Source organism: Pristiophorus japonicus, chromosome 1 (assembly GCF_044704955.1).
Source record: "Pristiophorus japonicus isolate sPriJap1 chromosome 1, sPriJap1.hap1, whole genome shotgun sequence".
NCBI lineage: Eukaryota > Metazoa > Chordata > Chondrichthyes > Pristiophoridae > Pristiophorus > Pristiophorus japonicus.
Window position 1 is genome coordinate 232,982,443 of NC_091977.1, and position 21,886 is coordinate 233,004,328.

Genomic DNA, 21,886 nt, shown 5'->3' on the forward strand with positions numbered 1-21,886 from the left:
CGAAGAAGCTGACCACCATCACGACACAAGGGGTTGTTTGAGTACAACAGATGTCCGTTCCGGATTCGCTCGGCCGCCGCGATCTTCCAACGAAATATGGAAAGCCTCCTCAAGTTGATTCCAGGGGCGGTGGTTTTTCAGGACGACATCCTCATTACAGGTTACGATACTGAAGAACACCTCCACAACCTGGAGGAGGTGCTACGCAGACTGGACCGGGTAGGTCTGCGACTGAAAAAGGCAAAGTGCGTCTTCCTAGCTCCAGAGGTAGAATTCCTGGGGATGAGGGTAGCAGCAGACGGGATCAGCCCTACTGCATCCAAGACGGAAGCGATCCAGAGAGCACCCAGACCCCGTAACACGACAGAGCTGTGTTCATTCCTGGGGCTCCTGAACTATTTTGGTAACTTTCTTCTCAAATTGATCACGCTGTTAGAGCCGCTACACGTGCTCCTACGCAAAGGTCGCGAATGGGTCTGGGGGGACAGCCAGGAAAGGGCTTTTAATAGAGCACGCAATTTGTTATGTTCCAACAATCTGTTAACGCTATATGACCCATGTAAGAAACTTGTGTTAACGTGCGATGCGTCGTCCTATGGTGTCGGGTGTGTGTTGCAGCATGTCAATGCCAAGGGTCAGTTACAGCCGGTAGCTTATGCCTCCAGGAGTCTGTCCCAGGCAGAAAGGGGCTACGGGATGGTAGAAAAGGAGGCGCTCGCATGTGTATATGCGGTAAAGAAAATGCACCAGTACCTGTTTGGCAGGAAATTTGAGCTGGAGACAGATCACAAACCCCTAACGTCCCTTTTGGCCGACAACAAGGCCATAAATGCAAACGCATCGGCCCGCATACAGAGGTGGGCACATTAGCTGCCTATGACTACACAATTCGGCACAGACCGGGCACCGAAAACTGCACCGATGCACTCAGCAGGCTCCCACTAGCCACCACTGAGGGGGCTACCGAGCATGGTGCTGAGATGGTCATGGCTGTTGAAGCTTTCGGAAGCGAAGGCTCACCCGTGACAGCCCGTCAGATTAAAGTCTGGACAAATAGAGACCCGCTATTGTCTCTAGTCAAGAAATGTGTCCTGAATGGGGACTGGGCAGCCACGTACAGGGCATGCCCTGAGAAATTTAAACCATTTCACAGGCGCAAGGATGAACTCTCGATTCAGGCCGATTGCCTACTGTGGGGAAACCGCGTAGTCATGCCCCAGATGGGCAGAGAGGTGTTCATCAGAGAACTCCACAATGGGCACCCGGGCATTGTCACGATGAAGGCAATTGCCAGGTCACACGTTTGGTGGTCAGGGATAGACGCAGATCTGGAACTTTGTTTTCGCAAGTGCAACACGTGTGCCCAGCTGGGCCATGCGCCCAGGGAAGCCCCCCTTAGCCCTAGGCCATGGCCCGCCAAGCATTGGTCACGCATCCATGTGGACTACGCAGGTCCTTTCATGGGGAAAATGTTTTTGGTTGTTGTAGACGCCTACTCCAAATGGATCGAGTGTGACATTTTAAATTCAAGCACATCCGCTGCCATGGTAGAAAGTCTACGGGCAATGTTCGCCGCCCACGGTCTACCGGACATCTTGGTCAGTGACAATGGCCCGTGCTTCACAAGCATTGAATTCCAGGACTTCATAGCAGGCAATGGAATTAACCATGTTAGAACAGCACCGTTCAAGCCGGCCTCAAATGGCCAGGCAGAACGAGCAGTGCAGATAATCAAACAGGGGATGTTCAGATTCCAACGGGGTTCCCTACAAACCCGCTTATCACGCCTCCTGTTGGCCTATAGATCCCGACCACACTCGCTCACAGGGGTTCCACCCGCAGAGCTACTAATGAAAAGGACGCTCAAAACCCGATTATCCCTTATACACCCCACCATGAAAGAAATTGTCAAGAGCAGGCGCCAGTCACAATATCACTACCATGACAGGAATGCGAGGGCGTAAATGATCCTGTTTTTGTCCTCAACTACGCTGCAGGGCCCAAATGGCTCGCAGGCACTGTGGTTGCCAAAGAGGGAAATAGGATTCTGGTAGTTAAACTTACCAATGGACAAATCTACCGCAAACATGTGGATCAAACAAAAAGGAGGTTCAGCAACCCCATAGAAGAAGCAGAGAAAGAACACGATATAGAGTTCACTCCACCACAGGTGACCGAACACCGGAACCAAAGGGAGGAGAGCCCAGTCACTGTGGGCAGTCCAGACAAGCCTGAGGCACTGCAAACAGAAGACACTCAGGCCAGCGCACAACAACCGGAGCCCCAACTCAGGCGCTCTACAAGGGAGCGTAAACCACCAGAGAGACTCAACCTGTGATCCCAATAAGACTTTGGGGGGGGGGGAGGTGATGTCATGTATTCAACCAGCATTGTAACCAATGTATAAACTGACCTAAGTTGTACACCGTGAGAACACTGACCACTAGGTGGGAGACACTCCTAACCTGGACCTTCAGGTATAAAAGGGGAAGCTCCACCCACCTTCATCACTTGAGTGCTAAGGAATAAAGGACAGGTCACAGACTGACCTTCTCTCAAGCATGGGCCTCGTGTGCATTTATACTGTATAGTAAGGACGTATCAGAGAGCATGCCGGGAGATCTCAGAGATGCAGTGATCATGACCATCTTTAAAAAAGGGAACAAGTCCGACTGCGGCAACTACAGAGGAATCTCCCTGTTATCAGCCACTGGGAAAGTCGTCGCTAGAGTCCTCCTCAACCGTCTTCTCCCTGTGGCCGAGGAGCTCCTCCCGGAGTCACACTGCAGATTTCGTCCCCTACGGGGCACAACGGACATGATTTTTGCAGCGCGACAGCTGCAGGGAAAATGCAGGGATCAGCGGCAGCCCTTATACATGGCCTTCTTCGACCTTTGACACTGTCAACTGCGAGGGCCTATGGAGCGTCCTCCTCCGTTTCGGATGCCCCCAAAAGTTCGTCACCACCCTCTGCCTGCTCCACGACGACATGCAGACTGTGATCCTTACCAAAGGATCCATTACAGACCCAATCCATGACCGGACCGGGGTCAAACAGGGCTGCGTCATCGCCCCAACCCTCTTCTCAATCTTCCTCACTGCCATGCTCCACCATACAGTCAACAAGCTCCCCGCTGGAGTGGAACTAAACTACAGAACCAGTGGGAACCTGTTCAACCTTCACCGTCTCCATGCCAGGTGCAAGACCGCCCCAACCTCTGTCGTAGAGCTACAGTATGCAGACGACGCCTGCTTCTGCCCACATGCAGAGGCTGAACTCCAGGACATAGTCGACGTAGTTATGAGGCATACAAAAGCATAGGTCTTACGCTTAACATCCGTAAGACAAAGGTCCTCCACCAGCCTGTCCTCGCCGCAGAGCACTGCCCCCCAGTCATCAAGATCCACGGCGTGACCCTGGATAACGTGGACCATTTCCCATACCTCGGGAGCCTCTTATCAACAAGAGCAGACATTGACGACAAGATTCAACACCGACTCCAGTGCAGCCTTCAGCCGCCTGAGGAAAAGAGTGTTTGAAGACCAGGCCCTCAAAACTGCCACCAAGCTCATGGTCTACAGGGCTGTAGTAATACCTGCCCTCCTGTATGGCTCAGAGACATGGACAATGTACAGTAGACACCTCAAGTCGCTGGAGAAATATCACCAACGATGTGTCTCCGCAAGATCCTACAAATCCCCTGGGATGACAGACGCACCATTAGCGTCCTCGACTAGGCCAACATCCTCAGCACTGAAGCACTGACCACACTTGATCAGCTCCGCTGGGCAGGCCACATTGTTCGCATGCCAGACACGAGATTTCCAAAGCAAGCGCTCCACTCGGACCTCCTTCACGGCAAGTGAGCCAAAGGTGGGAAGAAACGTTACAAGGACACCCTCAAAACCGCCGTTAAAAGTGCAACCTGGGAATCCCTGGCCAAAGACCGCCCTAAGTGGAGGAAGTGCATCCGGGTGGACGCTGAGCACCTCGAGTCTCATCGCCAAGAGCATGCAGAAATCAAGCGCAGGCAGCGGAAAGAGCGTGCGGCAAACCAGTCCCACCCACCCTTTTCCTCAATGACAATCTGTCCCACCTGTGACAGAGACTGTGGTTCTCGTATTGGACTGTCCAGCCACCTAAAAACTCATTTTAAAAGTAGATGCAAGTCTTCCTCGATTCCAAGGGACTGCCTATAATGATGACTGTATAATGAGACAGGCTTAATAAATGATCTCCTAGTAAAGGATCCTCTAGGAATGAGTGATCATAACATGGTTGACTTTCAAATTCAGTTGGAGGGCGAGAAAGTTGGATCTCAAAACAGCATCCTAAGCTTAAATAAAGAAGACTACAAAGGTATGAGGGCAGAGTTGGCTAAAGTGGACTGGGAAAATAGATTGAAGTATGGGACGGTTGATGCGCAGTGGCAGACATTTAAGGAGATATTTCATAACTCGCAACAAAAATATATCCCAATGAGAAGACTGTAAAAGGGATAACCATCCGTGGCTAACTAAGGAAATAAGGGATGGTATCAAATTGAAAACAATGTCACCAAGACTTGTGGGAGGCCAGAGGATTGGGAAACATTTAAAAGCCAGCAAAGAACGACTAAAAAAATGATAAAGAGAGGGAAGATTGATTATGAAAGTAAGCAGCACGGAATATAAAAACAGATAGTAAGAGTTTCTACAGGTACATAAAAAGGAAAAAAGTAGCTAAAGTAAATGTTGGTCCCCTAGCGGATGAGACTGGGGAATTAATAATGGAGAACAGGGAAATGGCAGAGACATTGAACAAATATTTTGTATCGGTCTTCAAGGTAGACGACACTAAAAATATCCCAATAGTGGATAATCAAGGGGCTACAAGGAGGGAGGAACTTAATACAATCACTGTCACTAAAGAAGTAGTACTAGGTAAAATAATGGGACTAAAGGTGGACAAGTCTCCGGGACCTGATAGCTTACATCCTAGGGTCTTCTTTTAAGTGGCTGCAAAGCTAATGGATGCATTGATTGTAATCTATCAAAATTCCCTGGATTCTGGGGCGGTTCAAGCAGATTGGAAAACTGCAAATGTAACGCCCCTATTTAAAAAAGGAGGCAGGAAACTATAGACCAGTTAGCCTAACATCTGTCATTGGGAAAATGCTGGAGTCCATTATTAAGGAAGCAGTAGCGGGACATTTGGAAAAGTATAATTTAATCAAGCAGAATCAGCATGGTTTCATGAAAGGGATATCATGTTTGACAAACTTGCTACAGTTCCTTGAGGATGTAACAAGCAGGGTGGATAAGGGAGAACCAATGGATTTGAGTTTCCAGAAGGCGTTTGACAAGGTGCCACACAAAAGGTTACTGCACAAGATAAAAGTTCACGGGATTGGGGTAATATATTAGCATGGATAGAGGATTGGCTGACTAACAGAAAACAGAGAGTCGGGATAAATGGGTCATTTTCCAGGTGGCAAACAGTAACTAGTGGGGTACCGCAGGGATTGGTGCTGGGGCCTCAACTATTTACAATCTATATTAATGACTTGGATGAAGGGACCGAGTGTAATTTGGCCAAGTTTGCGGATCATACAAAAGATGGGTGGGAGAGCAAATTGTGAGGACGACACAAAAAATCTGCAAAGGGATATAGACAGGCTAAGTGAGTGGGCAAAATTTAGGCAGATGGAGTATAATGTGGGAAAATGTGAAGTTATCTACTTAGCCAGAAAAAATAGAAAAGCAAATTATAATTTAAATGGAGAAAAAGTGCAAAGTGCTGCAGTGCAGAGGGACCTGTGGGTCCTTATGCATGAAACACAAGAAGTGAGTATGCAAGTACAGCAAGTAAGGCAAATGGAATGTTGGCCTTTATTGCAAAGGGGGATAGAGTATAAATGCAGCGAAGTCCTGCTACAACTGTACAGATATTGGTGAGGCCACACCTGGAGTACTGCGTACAGTTTTGGTCTCCGTATTTAAGGAAGGATATACTTGCATTGGAGGCTGTTCAGAGAAGGTTCACTCGGTTGATTCCGGAGATGAGGGGGCTGACTTATGAGGAAAGGTTGAGTAAATTGGGCCTATACTCATTGTTCAGAAGAATGAGAGGTGATCTTATTGAAACATACAAAATAATGAGGGGGCCCAACAAGGTGGATGGAGAGAGGCTATTTCCGCTCATAGGGGAAACTAAAACTAGGGGACGTAGTCTCAGAATAAGGGGCCGCCCATTTAAAACTGGGATGAGAAGGAATATCTTCTGTCAGAGGGTTGTAAATCTATGAAATTCTCTGCCCCAGAGAGCTGTGGAGGCTGGGTCATTGAACAAATTTAAGATGGAGATAGACAGATTTTTGAGCAATAAGGGAGTAAAGAGTTATGGGGAGCTGGCAGGGAAGTGGAGCGGAGTCCATGATCAGATCAGCCATGATCTTATTAAATGGCGGAGCAGGCTCGAGGGACCAGGTGGCCTACTCCTGCTCCTATTTCTTATGTTCTTAAGTTGCATTTGGTAAAATAATTTTTTTTTTTTTACCTGAAAAACATTCTCTCAGACAAAGGTTCTCCTTCGGCATTTACAAACGGGTCTTTTAAGGAATATATTTTCAATCTGCTATTGAGATTATGCAACCTGGGTAACAGTTTGCAAAACTCTGACAGGAAATCCGCAAATACCATTTCATCATGCAGAAAAAAATCTGTAAGAAAATTAAATGTAATTAGATACATTAGGACTTTTGTACAAAGCTTCAATAGAAAACCATCAAAACCAGCAATTCACATTTCTCTTCTGCAATATCATGCATTTTGCAATGCATATGACTGCTCTAATTTTATATGACACTAGTTGATCTAATTTAATATTGCTCATAGTAATCAAAGGATATGAAACACATTGGGGCCGAAATTGCTCCCCTCTTTAAGGTTCATTACCGCCTCTAAGAGGGTGGGAAAGCAAATTGTGAGGAGGACACAATCTGCAAAGGGATAATAGACAGGCTAAATGAGCGGCGAGCCCTTTCCGTCCGCGAGCAACGGAGCCGCCGCCACTCGGTGCCCTCAAAGCTTTACCCAGTGGAAAGCTGCCAATGGCTGGGTGGCACATCCGCTCTTAAAGGGGAGGGCGCACCGCTGCGGCCGCCATTTTATTTTCATTATCGGCCAACTCTGAAGTTGGTCCAACAATGGCGGACACGGGTACGGCCGGGCTGCCAATAGGAAGCCCAGCACCCCCTCTTGGGTGCTGGGCCACTGGCCAGGCCAAAGCCCTCCCTGGTGGCCCAGTGGACGCCACTAAAGTGGCTGCAGAGCTCGCAGCGGCCCTCCCCTTTAACTGAAAGATGCGTTTGGTGGTGACATCATGATGGAGTTGGCAGAAATGGCGGGGAGGATGATCCGTTGAATATGGAGGCTGGTGAGTTGGAAGGTGAGGACAAGGCGAACCCTATTGTGGTTCTGGGAGGGAGGGAAAGTGGTGAAAGCAAAAGTGCAGGAAATGGGACAGACCCAGTCGAGTGCCCTGTCAACCACGAAGGAGGGGATAGAAGGTAACAGAGAGCAAGTGTATAAACTTATAATGGTATAGAAAAGGTAAAATCCAAAGCACTGTTTCAAGGTAAACAATGACAGTAGGGCAGGAATCATAGGTTCAAACTGTAAAAAAGGCAAATTTAGGACTGATGCCAAGAAGTTATTCACACAAAGATGATCAGCACTTGGAATGAACTTTTGGGCAGGGTAGCTGGGGCAGATAGCTTGCAATCATTTAAGACGCAGTTGCATGCTGTGATGTAAGAGGGTAGGACTGTACGTTTTTCTAAATGGATGTTAAGATGGGTTGAATGGCTTTCCTCATCCATATTTATCCCAATTGTCAGCCATAACTTTCGTGGAAGTGCCCCGGAAACCCTAGGAAAATGGTGTGAACAGCGCTAGCCTCCATTTTTTCGTGGTTTCCGCGACTCTTCCGCCAAAGTTACACCAGACGAGCGGGGGAATCCCTGTGGAAATTCATCACATTTTATTACATAAATAACTTTAGCATTCCTATTAGGTACAATAATAATTTGCAAGTCAGCCTATGTCTACTTCAGGTTAAATCTACTAAATTACAGAAGTTGTTGCAGATAAAATCAAAACCAAAAGGTACATAATTATTCAAACGAACCGATCTAACAGTAAAGTGCTTATGCTTCCAGCATTTACATATGCTTGGTACATAATACAGTACATAGAACGTATTATGATAGATTTTCATCCATCAAAACATTATTGTCACATGTCAAGCTTACTGGTAATAAAAACCTGCAAGATGCATGGCTTATACGTTACATTTTACACGACGAGCAAAAGTGTATCATACTGAAGGGTGCACAATATTATGGCTAGCATGCACATTATGGTAAATAAAAGACTGGGATGAATGAATACCTCCATCTTTGACATCTACAAATAAATCTATAGCAGTAAGAGCCAAAGTGTAAACACCTCCATTAACAGAAATTATCTTACATATTCAGTTAAATGAATTCCTGTCTATTAAATCAATAACATTTTGAGACAAATAGTTTATATTCAAATAATAATAGATTTATTAATTGCCACTGAATCCAATTGCTTTCATACAATCAATACTAACACACTACCTGTTGCTGGTTGTGATTTTACATCTGCAAGATTAATAACCTCAAATTTCTCCTGTTCATCATTTGCAAGCTGCATAACATCTTTTCTTAAAAATGAGCTCATATCTTCCATGTCAGTCTGAGAGTTTGGGTTTGAACTTGGCACAATCTCAAAACTGTCACCATCGATCTGAGATGCCATAGAATAAATATATACTCTAGAAAAACAAAATAAAAAAATGTAAGGCGATTAAAAGGTATGAAGAATGACATATATACAAGATTACTGCCACCATGCCCATTATGATAGGCAAGAGACTGGTGAAGCTGAATAACCCCATGTCTTACTTCTATGATTTGTTGCACTAATGTCTGGCTGCACTGCAGTTCACCACAGAAGGAACAGCAACCAACATAACCCTCTGACCCAGAATGGGTTTAACTATCAAGATCAGATTTAAACAGACTTGGAGAGAGTTCAGAAACCTTAATGGAAGGTTTCTCTAACCAGAAAATTGTTAAAATCTGCCCCTTCAAGTTTAGCAACCATTCCATTAATGAACCGCTAGAGTTATAAGCATCTGTCGATCTCTCTCAGTTTTCAATGCACTATTTTTCAAATAATATACTGGTACAACTCAATTCCCTAATTGTTACATTCATGCTTGAATGCACAAGATTCACACTCTTCTTTGAAAATGATAAGAAGCGACACAGTTAAAAGAGGAGTAGTTCAGCCCCTCAAGTCTGTTTCGCCTCATCAATCAGATCATGACTTATCTGTTTCTTATTTGGACGTGTTTATTTGTAACACGTAAAACTCTGATTGGGTCGCTTTTATCACATGATACGATTACTAATTGGTCCCCCTGAAGGATAAGACACACCCAGCAGTTTCTCTGGAATGTATAATTAGAACTGCCCTGCCTACATAACCAGTGACGTAGCAAAGTGTAATTTGAGCCATTCTGACTGCCGACTCCAGATAGAAGAGCTCACGTGGAACAGACAGGGCTCACTCTCGTGGGTTAAGACTTTCATCCCACCCTCCAAAGTTCCTTCCTTTCTTCTCCTCTCCCCCAATGCTCCCCCGCCCAAGTTTCTGACCTTCTCTCTTCCAACCCAACCCCAATGTTTCTGGTATTCTTCCCCCAGCCCATATTCCTCCCCCACAGATTCATGACCTTCTCCCTCCCAACAAGTTCCTGACCTCCTGCTCCCCCATCGGTGCCATAGATAGAGCAGTGTGTGAGAGTCACGAATCATTAACAAGTTTATTGGATATGAAGTGAAAGTGTCGTGACTTCCGCATTTCGTCTACACCAATGATGTCACTTGTCACACATGCACTGAGCTTTCTGAGAAATCAACCCAGTCTAGCGGGAGGAGAGTGAGATCGTGGTGCGGGTGTAAATGGGGTGGGGTTGGAAGAACGTGATCCATCTTACCATCTGGATCACGTTCTCAAACCCCCCCTTATACCTTGATCACGTTTTTCCCCCATTTGCACTGTGCTCTCCGTGCTCTTTACCCAACGAGTTCCTGACCCCCTCTCCGAGTTTTCTCTCTGTCCTCTCTCTGCCTGGTGTCTGTCTCTCGCTCGCTCTCTCTTCCCACTCCCCCCCCCACCCCCAGTCTCTCTCCCAGTATTTCTCCCTGCAGCCCAGTCTCCCCTCCATCCCCTCTCTGCTCCCCAAGTCTCTCTCTCTTATCTTTGCCCCCGCCCCAGTCTCTCTCTCCCCCCCAACATCCCCCCCAGTCACTGTCTCTCTCTCACTCCCTCCAGCCCCCACCCCGGTATGGGTGTGTGTGTGTGGGTCTCTCTCTCTGCCCCAGTCTCCCTCCCTGCCTCCACGGCCGCGTCCCTCTCTCTGCCTCTGCGACCGCGTCCCTCTCTCTGCCTCTGCGACCACGTCCCCCCCTCTCTGTCCCGATGTCCCTCTCTCTGCCTCTACGGTTGTCATGTATGTACATGCTGTATGTAGCCACCAGATGGTGTCATTGTTGGAGTCCACTGAGCAGCACGCACATGGTGCTGTTCTGATATAAAAGACCAGCCATTTTGTGAGTCAGGCCCTTTGGGCCGTAATAAAGCAGAGCCAAGGTTGTATCTTGTTCAGTTAAACAGTACTCAGTTTGTACCTTTATTGCATACATAACATTTGGCGACGAGAATACAAGAACCTTTGTTTGCAAAATGAGCACAATTGGATTTTTAGAGCGATTCGTGAAGAGAGAAGATTGGGAAGACTTTGTGAGCCATTTGAACCAGTACTTCGTGGCAAACAAAATGAAGGGGGTCGACGATGCAGATCGGTGCCGGGCCGTGTTCCTCACTGTGTTCGGTTCAAAGATCTACGGTCTGATAAAGAATCTACTCATACCTAGTGATCCAACAGAGAAAACGTACGAGGAGTTGTGTACATTGGTAAGAGAGCACCTCAAGCCAGACGACGGCATCATTATCATCTCAAGATACAGGTTTTATACACACGTTCGATCGGAGGACCAGAGCGCGGCGGAATTCGGTGCCAACCTGAGACGTCTAGTGGGACCGTGCAAGTTTGGGATGGTGTTGGCAGACAAACCTTGGTCCAGGATCCATGTAGATTTTGCAGGTCCTTTCCTGGGCAAGATGTTTTTAGTGGTGGTGGATGCTTATTCAAAGTGGATAGAATGCATAATCATGTCATCCAGTCCGTCCATAGCAACCCATAGAGAATATCAATGTCATGTTCGTGACACATGGTCTGCCTGACATAGTGGTGAGCGACAATGGGTTGTGCTTCACCAGTCAGGAGTTTCTGGAGTTTGTAAAACTTAACGGCATAAAACATGTAAAGTCAGCACCGTTCAAGCCTGCGTCCAACAGGCAAGCAGAACGTGCAGTACAAATTATCAAGCAAAGCATGAGGAGAATAACCCAAAGGTCACTGCAGACCCGCTTGTCTTTGATACTGCTGAGTTACAGGACAAGACCCCACACACACTCACAGGGGTCTCGCCTGCTGAACTCATGATGAAAAGAGGTCTTAAGACCAAGTTATCGCTTGTACACCTGGATTTAAGTAATCATGTTGAATACAGAAGACAAAGTCAACAAGGGTACCAGGATCGCGCAACTGTGTCACACGAGATTTATGTTAATGATCCTGTATATGTGTTGAATTATGGTCAGGGTCCCAAATGGATCGCTGGTACGGTCATGGCCAAGGAGAGCAACGGAGTATTTGTTATCAAGCTCAAGAATGGGCAAACTTGCAGGAAACACATGGATCAAACAAAGCTGAGGCACACAGACGAGCCAGAGCAGTCGGATGAAGAAACCGTCGACGACCAACCAACCTACCAACATCCTTCAGTGGACTCAAGGGTCATCAGTGAACCTGGAATTTCCATCACGGACTTGTTCAATAAAAATGGACCTGCAATTCCTGACATGGCCACTGCCACCCACAATAAGTCAGCCATCCAGCCACAACAGACTCCGCACATTCACCCAAGGCTGGAATCGAACTCCGACGGTCAACCCGGGAGCATAAAGCACCGGACCGTCTCAACTTGTGAAAGACTGTGATAAGATCTGAGAGGAGGGTATTGTCATGTATGTACATGCTGTTTGTAGCCACCAGATGGTGTCATTGTTGGATGCCACTGAGTAGCACGCACATGGTGCTGCTCTGGTATAAAAGGCCAGCCATTTTGTGAGTCAGGCATTTTGGGCCGTAATAAAGCAGAGCCAAGGTTGTACCTTGTTGTTAAACAGTACTCAGTTTGTACCTTTTTTGCATACGTAACAGCGTCCCTCTCTCTCTCTCTCCCTCTCTGCCTCGACGTCCCTCCCTCTCTGCCTCTGCACCCCCCCCCTCTGCTCCACCACCCCCCCCCTTCTGTGCCCCGCGCCCCCCTCCCTCTCTGCCCCAGCCCCAGTGTCTCGCTCTCTCTCTCTTTCTCTCTCTCCCCCTCTGCCCCCAGTCCCCCCTCTCTCTCTCTCTGCCCCAGTCTCTCTCTCTCTCTCTGCCCCAGTCCATCTCTCTCTGCCCCAGTCCCGCTCTCCCTCTCTCTGCCCCAGACTCACTCTCTCTCTCTCTCTCTGCCCCAGACTCACTCAGTCTCGCTCTCTCTCTCTGCACCAGTGTCCCTCTCTCGGCCTCTGCTCCTGTTAAGTATGGAAGAATTCCACAAGACTGAGTACTGTGAGCTAAAACTGATGTGACTTTTGTCTCTTTAATACAACTCCAGAGTGCCTAAAGCAGCATGGCAGACAACCTTTTATACTCCCTTGCACGAGGTGTGCAGGTGACCCTTGGGTGGCAAGTCTTACACAGTTACAATGTTTACATACATAACATCACTCTCTCTCCCCTCCCCCCCAAATTCTTTGATACAAATTATTTAGAAGTTGAGACGATCCGGGGCCCTACGCTCCCTGGTTGATCGCTGAGTTCAAACTCTGGCATGGGTGAGTTGGTCGGACCATTGCTGCACTGCGGCGTGGCTGGTCTGACAGGACTGTTGGGAATGGTGAGTTCATCCTCTTGATTGACGTGATCGATTGCTGGTTGGGTGTGTGTTGGTGGATCGATGATGGTGATGTCCTCTTCAGGTTGTTCCTGATTGTCGGTGAACCGTAGTTTGGTCTGATCCAAATGTTTTCTGCACATTTGTCCATTCAATAGTTTGACTATAAATACTCTATTCCCCTCCTTGGCCAAGACAGTGCCAGTGACCCATTTAGGACCATGACCGTAATTCAGGACAAACACAGGGTCATTAACATCAATGTCACGCGATACAACCGTGCGATCGTGATACGTTTTGTCGGTGATGCCGGGTTTCCACGTGATCATTTAGATCTGGTGGACTAGGGAGAGCCTGGTTTTAAGTGCTCTCATCATTAACAATTCTACAGGGGGAACCCCAATGAGTGTGTGGGGTTGCGTCCGGTGGCTGAGCAGAACCAGAGATAAGCGGGTCTGCAAGGAGTCTTCCTTCACGTGTTTCAAGCTCTGCTTGATAGTTTGGACTGCCTGTTCTGCTTGCCCATTGGATGCGGTCTTAAACGCAGCAGACCTGACATGCTTGATGCCATTGCAGCTCATAAACTCGTTGAATTCCGAGCAGGTGAAACACGGTCCATTGTCACTGACAAGGACGTCGGGCAAGCCATGGGTGGCGTACATGGCCCGGAGGCTTTCAATGGTGGCAGTGGATGCGCTGGATGACATGATTACGCATTCAATCCATTTAGAGGAAGCGTCCATTACAACTAAAAACATCTTTCCGAGAAAGGGACCAGCAAAATCTACGTGGATCTTGGACCACGGTTTGGAGGGCCATGATTGCAGACTCAATGGAGCCTTCCTTAGTGCATCGGTGTATGTATGACTCTAAGTCCGAGTCAATGCCGGGCCACCAAACATGCGACCTGGCTATATCCTTCATCATGACTATACCTGGGTAGATATTGTGTAGGTCGCGTATAAACGTTTCCCTGCCTTTTTTTGGCAAAACCACGCGATTATCCCATAAGAGACAATCCGACTGGATGGACATTTCATCTTTGCGTCTGTGAAACGGCTTAATTTCATCTTGCATCTCCCCGAGAATGGCCGACCAGCTCCCATTGAGGACGCAACTTTTTACAAGTGATAGCACAGGCTGGTCCAGGTCCTGATCTGGCGAGCTGCGACGGGTGACCCCTCGCTTTCAAAAGCATCCATGACCAGGAGCAAGTCTGCAGGCTGCGTCATTTCCACCCCGGTTGTAGGCAATGGTAGCCGACTGAGGGCATCAGCACAGTTCTCTGTGCCTGGTCTGTGGCGGATAACAGTCATAGGCGGACATTGTTAGTGCCCATCTTTGGATGCGGGACGAAGCATTGGTGTTTATATCTTTGCTTTCTGAAAACAGCGAAATGAGCGATTTGTGGTCGTTTTCAAGCTCAAACCGAAGTCCAAATAGGTATTGGTGCATTTTCTTAACCCCATATACACATGCTCACGCCTCTTTCTCCACCATACTGTAGGCTCTTTCAGCCTTAGACAGACTTCTAGACGCATATGCAACTGGTTGAAGTTTGCCTGATACATTGGTTTGCTGTAACACACAGCCGACCCTGTACGAAGATGCATCACAAGCTAGCACAATCGTTTACACGGGTCATACAGTACAAGTAACTTATTAGAACAAAGTAAGTTTCTGGCTTTCTCAAAGGCTGTCTCTTGAGATTTACCCCAAACCCAGTTGTCACCCTTATGTAGCAACATGTGCAACGGTTCCAGCAAAGTGCTTAACCCAGATAGAAAGTTACCAAAATAGTTGAGGAGTCCCAGGAACGAATGCAGCTCCGTCACATTCTGTGGTCTGGGTGCATCCTTGATGGCCTGTGTCTTTGAGTCCGTGGGTCTGATGCCGTCTGCCGCAATCTTGCTCCATAAAAATTTGACCTCTGGCGCCAGGAAAACATACTTGGAGCATTTCAGCCTGAGTCCCACTCTGTCTAATCAACTTAGAACCTCTTCCAGGTTGTGCAGGTGTTCGGTGGTGTTACAGCCGGTGATCAGGATGTCGTCTTGGAACACAGCGGTGCACGGAACCGATTTCAGCAGACTCTCCATGTTCCTCTGGAAGATGGCAGCAGCTGAGCAAATCCCAAAAGGGCATCTGTGGTCTATAAACAGTCCTTTGTGCGTGTTGACGCACATCAATCTTTTCGAAGATTCAGCCAGCTCCTGTGTCATGTAAGCGGAGGTTAGGTCCAACTTGGTGAACGACTTTCCCCCCCCACTAACGTTGCGAACAGGTCATCCGCCTTGGGTAGTGGGTACTGGTCTTGTAACGAGACTCTGTTGATCGTTACCTTGTAATCTCCGCAGATTCTGACCGTGCCATCGCTTTTCAACACCGGAACAATCAGACTGGCCCACTCGTTGAACTCGACTGGCGATATGATTCCCTCTCGTTGAAGTGTGTCCAGTTCGATCTCTACTTTCTCCCTCATCATATATGGAACCACTTGAGCCTTGTGATGAATGGGCCTTACATCAGGGACTAGATGGATCGGCACCTTGGCGCCTGTGAAGTTGCCGGTGCCTGGTTCAAATAACGACTGAAACTTGCTCAGCACTTGGGTGCACGCTGGATCATCCATTTAAGATAGTGCTTTGATGTCGTCCCAGTTCCATCGAATCTTTCCCAGCCAGCTTCTGCCGAACAGCATTGGGCCATCGCCTGATACAATCCACAGTGATAAATCATGCACAGCTCCATCGTATGGTACCTTAGCTGCCGCACTGCTAATGACTGGAAAGAGCCCTTTGGTGTAGGTGCGCAGCTTTATCTGAATCGGGCTCAGTTTGGCCCTTTGTGCCTTGTTGCCCCACAGTTTCTCAAAAGCTTTCTGGCTCACAATTGACTGACTCGCCCCCGTGTCCAACTCCATTGATACCGGAATGCCGTTCAATTCGACTTTCAGCATGATAGGTGGGCTCTTAAAGGTGTGTACCCTATACACTTCTTCCTCAGGTTGAGTTGCCTCTCTTGTTTGTTCTGCGTGATCCGCGCCGGATCGATCATCCTCTGCCGACTCTGCCACGTGGTGAGTCGCAGCACTCTTGCACATTCACTGGAGGTGCCCCATTGTTTCGCAGCCTTTGCACACATAGTGCTTGAATTGACATTGATGGGATCGATGATTACCCCCGCGGCGCCAAGATGGTGCTAATGGATTTGCATTCACACCCGATGGCGGACTCAGTCATCCTAGGTCTTGCCGCTGCAGATGTGTAGACCCTGCCATATGCAGTTCTGCCTGCTAGCGACGTTATTTTATGCACAGTACTTGCCGGTGAGCGTCGATGCTGGGAAGATATCTGTCTGGTATTATCGCTCGTGGATATGAATGCCTGGGCTATCGTGATGGCCTTGCTCAGATCTAGGGATTCGGTAGACAGCAGTTTGCGAAGAATGACCTCGTGGCCAATGCCAAGCACAAAAAAGTCCCGCAGCATTTCCCCCCAAAATCCAGCAAATTCGCAAGTTCCCGCAAGGAGTCTCAGGTTGACGACATAACTCGCCACGTCCTGGCCCTCGGAGCGGTGGTGCGTGTAGAAGAGATACCTGTCCATTAAGATGCTCTCCTTCGGCTTGAGGTGGTTTCGAACAACTCTTCTCCGCTGGTTTCTCCGGTACCAGCAGATTCTTGATGAGGTCGTATATTGTGGAACCAGACACGGTGGAGAAGAATCGCCCTGCGCTTGATCGCTTTATCGTCCCCATCCAGCTCGTTGGCCATGAAGTACTGGTCGAGACGCTCAACGAAGCCTTCCCAATCATCACCCTCTACAAATCTCTCTAAAATACCAACGGCAGCCATGAAAGTTCGTAATCTGTTACTCGTTGCCAATTGTTAAGTATGGAAGAACTCCACAAGACTGAGTACTGTGAGCTAAAACTGATGTGACCTTAGTCTCTTTAATACAACGACAGAGTGCCTCAGCAGCATGGCAGACAACCTTTTATCATTATCATAGGCAGTCCCTCGGAATCGAGGAAGACTTGCTTCCACTCCTAAAGTGAGTTCTTTGGTGGCTGAACATTCCAATACGAGAGCCACAGACTCTGTCACAGGTGGGACAGATAGTCGTTGAGGGAAGGAGTGGGTGGGACTGGTTTGCCGCATGCTCTTTCCGCTGCCTGCGCTTGATTTCCGCATGCTCTCGGCGTCGAGACTCGAGGTGCTCAGTGCCCTCTCAGATGCACTTTCTTCATTTAGGGCGGTCTTGGGCCAGGGACTCCCAGGTGTCAGTGCGGATGTCGCACTTTAACAGGGAGGTTTTGAGGGTGTCCTTGTAGCGTTTCCGCTGCCCACCTTTGGCTCGTTTGCCGTGAAGGAGCTCCGAGTAGAGCACTTGCTTTGGGAGTCTCGTGTCTGACATGCGAACAATGTGGCCTGCCCAGCGGAGCTGATCGCATGTGATCAGTGCTTCAATGCTGGGGATGTTGGCCTGAATGAGGACACTGATGTTGATGCGCCTGTCCTCTCAGGGGATTTGTAGGATCTTGCAGAGACATCGTTGGTGATATTTCTCCAGCAACTTGAGGTGTCTACTGTACATGGTTCATGTCTCTAAGCCACACAGGAGGGCAGGTATTACTACAGCCCTGCAGACCATGAGCTTGGTGGCAGTTTTGAGGGCCTGGTCTTCAAACATTCTTTTCCTCAGGCAGCTAAAGGCTGCACTGGAGACAGTACTGGATCTCGTTGTCGATGCCTGCTCTTGTTGATAGGAGGCTCCCAAGACATGGGAAGTGGTCCACGGTGTCCAGGGCCGCGCCGTGGATCTTGATGACTGGGGGACAGTGCTGTGCAGTGAGGACAGGCTGGTGGAGGACCTTTGTCTTACGGAGGTTTAGCATAAGGCCCATGTTTTCGTACGCCTCAGTAAATATGTCGACTATGTCCTGGATTTCAGCCTATGTATGTTCGCAGACGCAGGCGTCGTCCGCATACTGTAGCTCGACAACAGAGGTTGGGGTGCTCTTGGATCTGGCCTGGAGATGGCGCAGGTTGAACAGGTTCCCACTGGTTCTGTAGTTTAGTTCCACTCCAGCGGGGAGCTTGTTGACTGTGAGGTGGAACATGGCGGCGAGAAAGATTGAGAAGAGGGTTGGGGCGAAGACGCAGGTTTGACCCCAGTCCGGACGTGGATTGGGTCTGTGGTGGATCCGTTGGTAAGGATCACGGCCTGCATGTCGTCGTGGAGCAAGCAGAGGATGGGGACGAACTTGTGGGGGCATCCCGAAATGGAGGAGGACGCTCCATAGACCCTCGCGGTTGACAGTGTCAAAGGCCTTTGTAAGGTCAAAGGCGGCCATGTATAAGGGCTGGCGCTGTTCCCTGCATTTTTCCTGTAGCTGTCGCGTTGCAAAAATCATGTCTGTTGTGCCCCGTAGGGGACGAAATCCGTACTGTGTCTCCGGGAGGAGCTCCTCGGCCACGGGAAGACGACGGTTCAGGAGGATTCTAGCGACGACTTTCCCAGTGGCTGATAGCAGGGAGATTCCGCTGTAGTTGCTGCAGTGGGACTTGTCCCCTTTTTTAAAGATGGTCACGATTACTGCATCTCTGAGATCCCCCGGCATGCTCTCCTCCCTTCAGATAAGAGAGATGAGGTTGTGTATTCGCGCCAGCAGTGCATCTCCACCATACGTCAATGCCTCAGCACTGATTCCGTCCGCACCCGTAGCCTTGTTTTTACGCTGTCTTATGGCTTTTTCTATCTCGTGCAGTGTTGGTTCAAGGACACCGAGGCAGTCAGGGCCTGCTGGAAGGAACACTTCGAAGATCTCCTCAATCGAGACTCTGCCTTTGACGCGAATGTTCTCGGCTCCATCTCGCAGCATGCTACCCACCACCACCTCAGTGAACCTTTTATGCGACCTTGCACGAGATGTGCAGGTGGCCCATGGGCCTCCAATAGATGCGCCCTCTGGTGGCAAGTCATACATGGAAATATAGAAAATAGGTGCAGGAGTAGGCCATTCGGCCCTTCTAGCCTGCACCGCCATTCAATGAGTTCATGGCTGAACATGCAACTTCAGTACACCATTCCTGCTTTCTCGCCATATCCCTTGATCCCCCTCGTAGTAAGGACTACATCTAACTCCTTTTTGAATATATTTAGTGAATTGGCCTCAACAACTTTCTGTGGTAGAGAATTCCACAGGTTCACCACTCTCTGGGTGAAGAAGTTTCTCCTCATCTCGGTCCTAAATGGCTTACCCCTTATCCTTAGACTGTGATCCCTGGTTCTGGACTTCCCCAACATTGGGAACATCCTTCCTGCATCTAACCTGTCTAAACCCATCAGAATTTTAAACATTTCTATGAGATCCCCTCTCATTCTTCTGAACTCCAGTGAATACAAGCCCAGTTGATCCAGTCTTTCTTGATATGTCAGCCCCGCCATCCCGGGAATCAGTCTGGTGAACCTTCGCTGCACTCCCTCAATAGCAAGAATGTCCTTCCTCAAGTTAGGAGACCAAAACTGTACACAATACTCCAGGTGTGGCCTCACCAAGGCCCTGTACAACTGTAGCAACACCTCCCTGCCCCTGTACTCAAATCCTCTCGCTATGAAGGCCAACATGCCATTTGCTTTCTTAACCGCCTGCTGTACCTGCATGCCAACCTTCAATGACTGATGTACCATGACACCCAGGTCCCCTTTTCCTAATCTGTCACCATTCAGATAATAGTCTGTCTCTCTGTTTTTACCACCAAAGTGGATAACCTCACATTTATCCACATTATACTTCATCTGCCATGCATTTGCCCACTCACCTAACCTATCCAAGTCACTCTGCAGCCTCATAGCATCCTCCTCGCAGCTCACACTGCCACCCAACTTAGTGTCATCTGCAAATTTGGAGATAGGCTACATTTAATACAGTTACAATGTTAACATACATAACATCTCCAGTGTCTCTCTCTCTCTCTTTCTGCCTGTTATGTATGCAATAAAGGTACAAACTGAGTACTGTTTAACTGAACAAGGTACACCCTTGGCTCTGCTTTATTACATCAAAGTGCCTGACTCACAAAATGGCTGGCCCTTTATACCAGAGCAGCACCATGTGCGTGCTGCTCAGTGGCCTCCAACAATGACGCCATCTGGTGGCTACAAACAGAATGTACATACATGACAATACCCCCCTCTGAGATCTTATCACAGTCTTTCACATGTTGAGACGGTCCATTGCTTTACGCTTCCGGGTTGACCGTCTCAGTTCGATTGCGGCCGTGGGTGAATGTGCGGAGTCTGTTGTGGCTGGATGGCTGACTTGTTGTGGGTGGCAGTGACCATGTCCGGCATTGCAAGTCCATTTTTATTGAACAAGTTTGTGATGGAAATTCAGGGTTCACTGATGACCCTCGAGTCCACTGAAGGCTGCTGGTTGGTTGGTTGGTCGGTTGGTCGTCGACGGTTTCTTCGTCCGACTGCTCGGGTTCGTCTGTGTGCCTCAACTTCGTTTGATCCATGTGTTTCCTGCATGTTTGCCCACTCTTGAGCTTGATAACAAATGCTCTGTTGCCCTCCTTGGCCATGACCGTACCAGCAAACCAGCGAGATTTCTGTTAATGATCCTGACCATAATTCAACACATATACAGGATCATTAACAGAAAGTTCGCGTGACACGGTTGCACGATCATGGTACCCTTGTTGACTCGGTCTTCTGTATCCAACACAATTTCTTAAATCCGGGTGTACAAGAGATAACTTGGTCTTAAGACCTCTTTTCATCATGACTTCAGCAGGCAAGACCCGTGTGAGCGTGTGGGGTCTTGTCCTGTAACTCAGCAGTATGCAGGACAAGCGGGTCTGCAGTGACCCTTGGATTACTCTTCTCATGCTTTGCTTGATAATTTGTACTGCACGTTCTGCTTGCCCATTGGACGCAGGCTTGAACGGTGCTGACCTTACATGTTTTATGCTGTTAAGTTTTACAAACTCCAGAAACTCCTGACTGGTGAAGCAAGACCCATGGTCACGCACCACTATGTCAGGCAGACCATGTGTCGCGAACATGACATTGAGATTCTCTATGGTTGTCGTGGACGTACTGGATGACATGATTATGCATTCTATCCACTTCGAATAAGCATCCACCATACTAAAAACATCTTGCCCAGGAAGGGACCTGCAAAATCTACATGGATCCTGGACCAAGGTTTGGATGGCCATGACCACAGACTCAGTGACGATTCCACTGGTGCTTTGCTGAGCTGCAAGCAAGTGTTGTACTGATGCATGCCTGCTTCCAGCTCAGAATCAATTTCTGGCCACCATACGTGGAACCTGGCAATGGCTTTCATCATCACTATACCAGGATGTGTGCTGTGTAACTCACGCACAAACTTCTCTCTCCCTTTCTTAGGAACAACAACTCGATTGCCCCACAATATGCAATCTGCTTGAATAGATAGTTCGTCCTTGCGACGAATGTACGGTTTGGCCTCCTCGCACATTTGCTTAGGTATGGCAGACCAATCCCCTTTGAGGATGCAACCCTTTACCACCAATAATATCGGGTCCTGGCTGATCCAGGTCTTACCTTGTTGAGCCGTGACAAGGGTGCCTTCACTCTCAAAAGCATCCATGATTAACATTAAATCTGTCAGTTGTGGCATTTCCACCTCCGGTATGGGCAACGACAACTGGCTCAAAGCATCGGCACAATTCTCTGTGCCAG

At 48.4% G+C, this 21,886-nt stretch overlaps 1 protein-coding gene across 8 annotated transcripts in view; it reads right to left on the reverse strand.

The window, feature by feature from the left end:
- The window catches only part of LOC139269036 (protein shortage in chiasmata 1 ortholog), a 259,103-nt gene that overhangs the window by 199,876 nt on the left and 37,341 nt on the right, over positions 1-21,886 (reverse strand). For all 8 annotated transcript variants that reach the window (XM_070888055.1, XM_070888020.1, XM_070888030.1 and 5 more), the window contains 2 exons: positions 8,649-8,845; positions 6,539-6,701 (listed from right to left, as the gene is read on the reverse strand). In XM_070888055.1, coding sequence (XP_070744156.1) covers positions 6,539-6,701; positions 8,649-8,845 — 360 coding nt within the window. The remainder of the gene's footprint in view (positions 1-6,538; positions 6,702-8,648; positions 8,846-21,886) is intronic.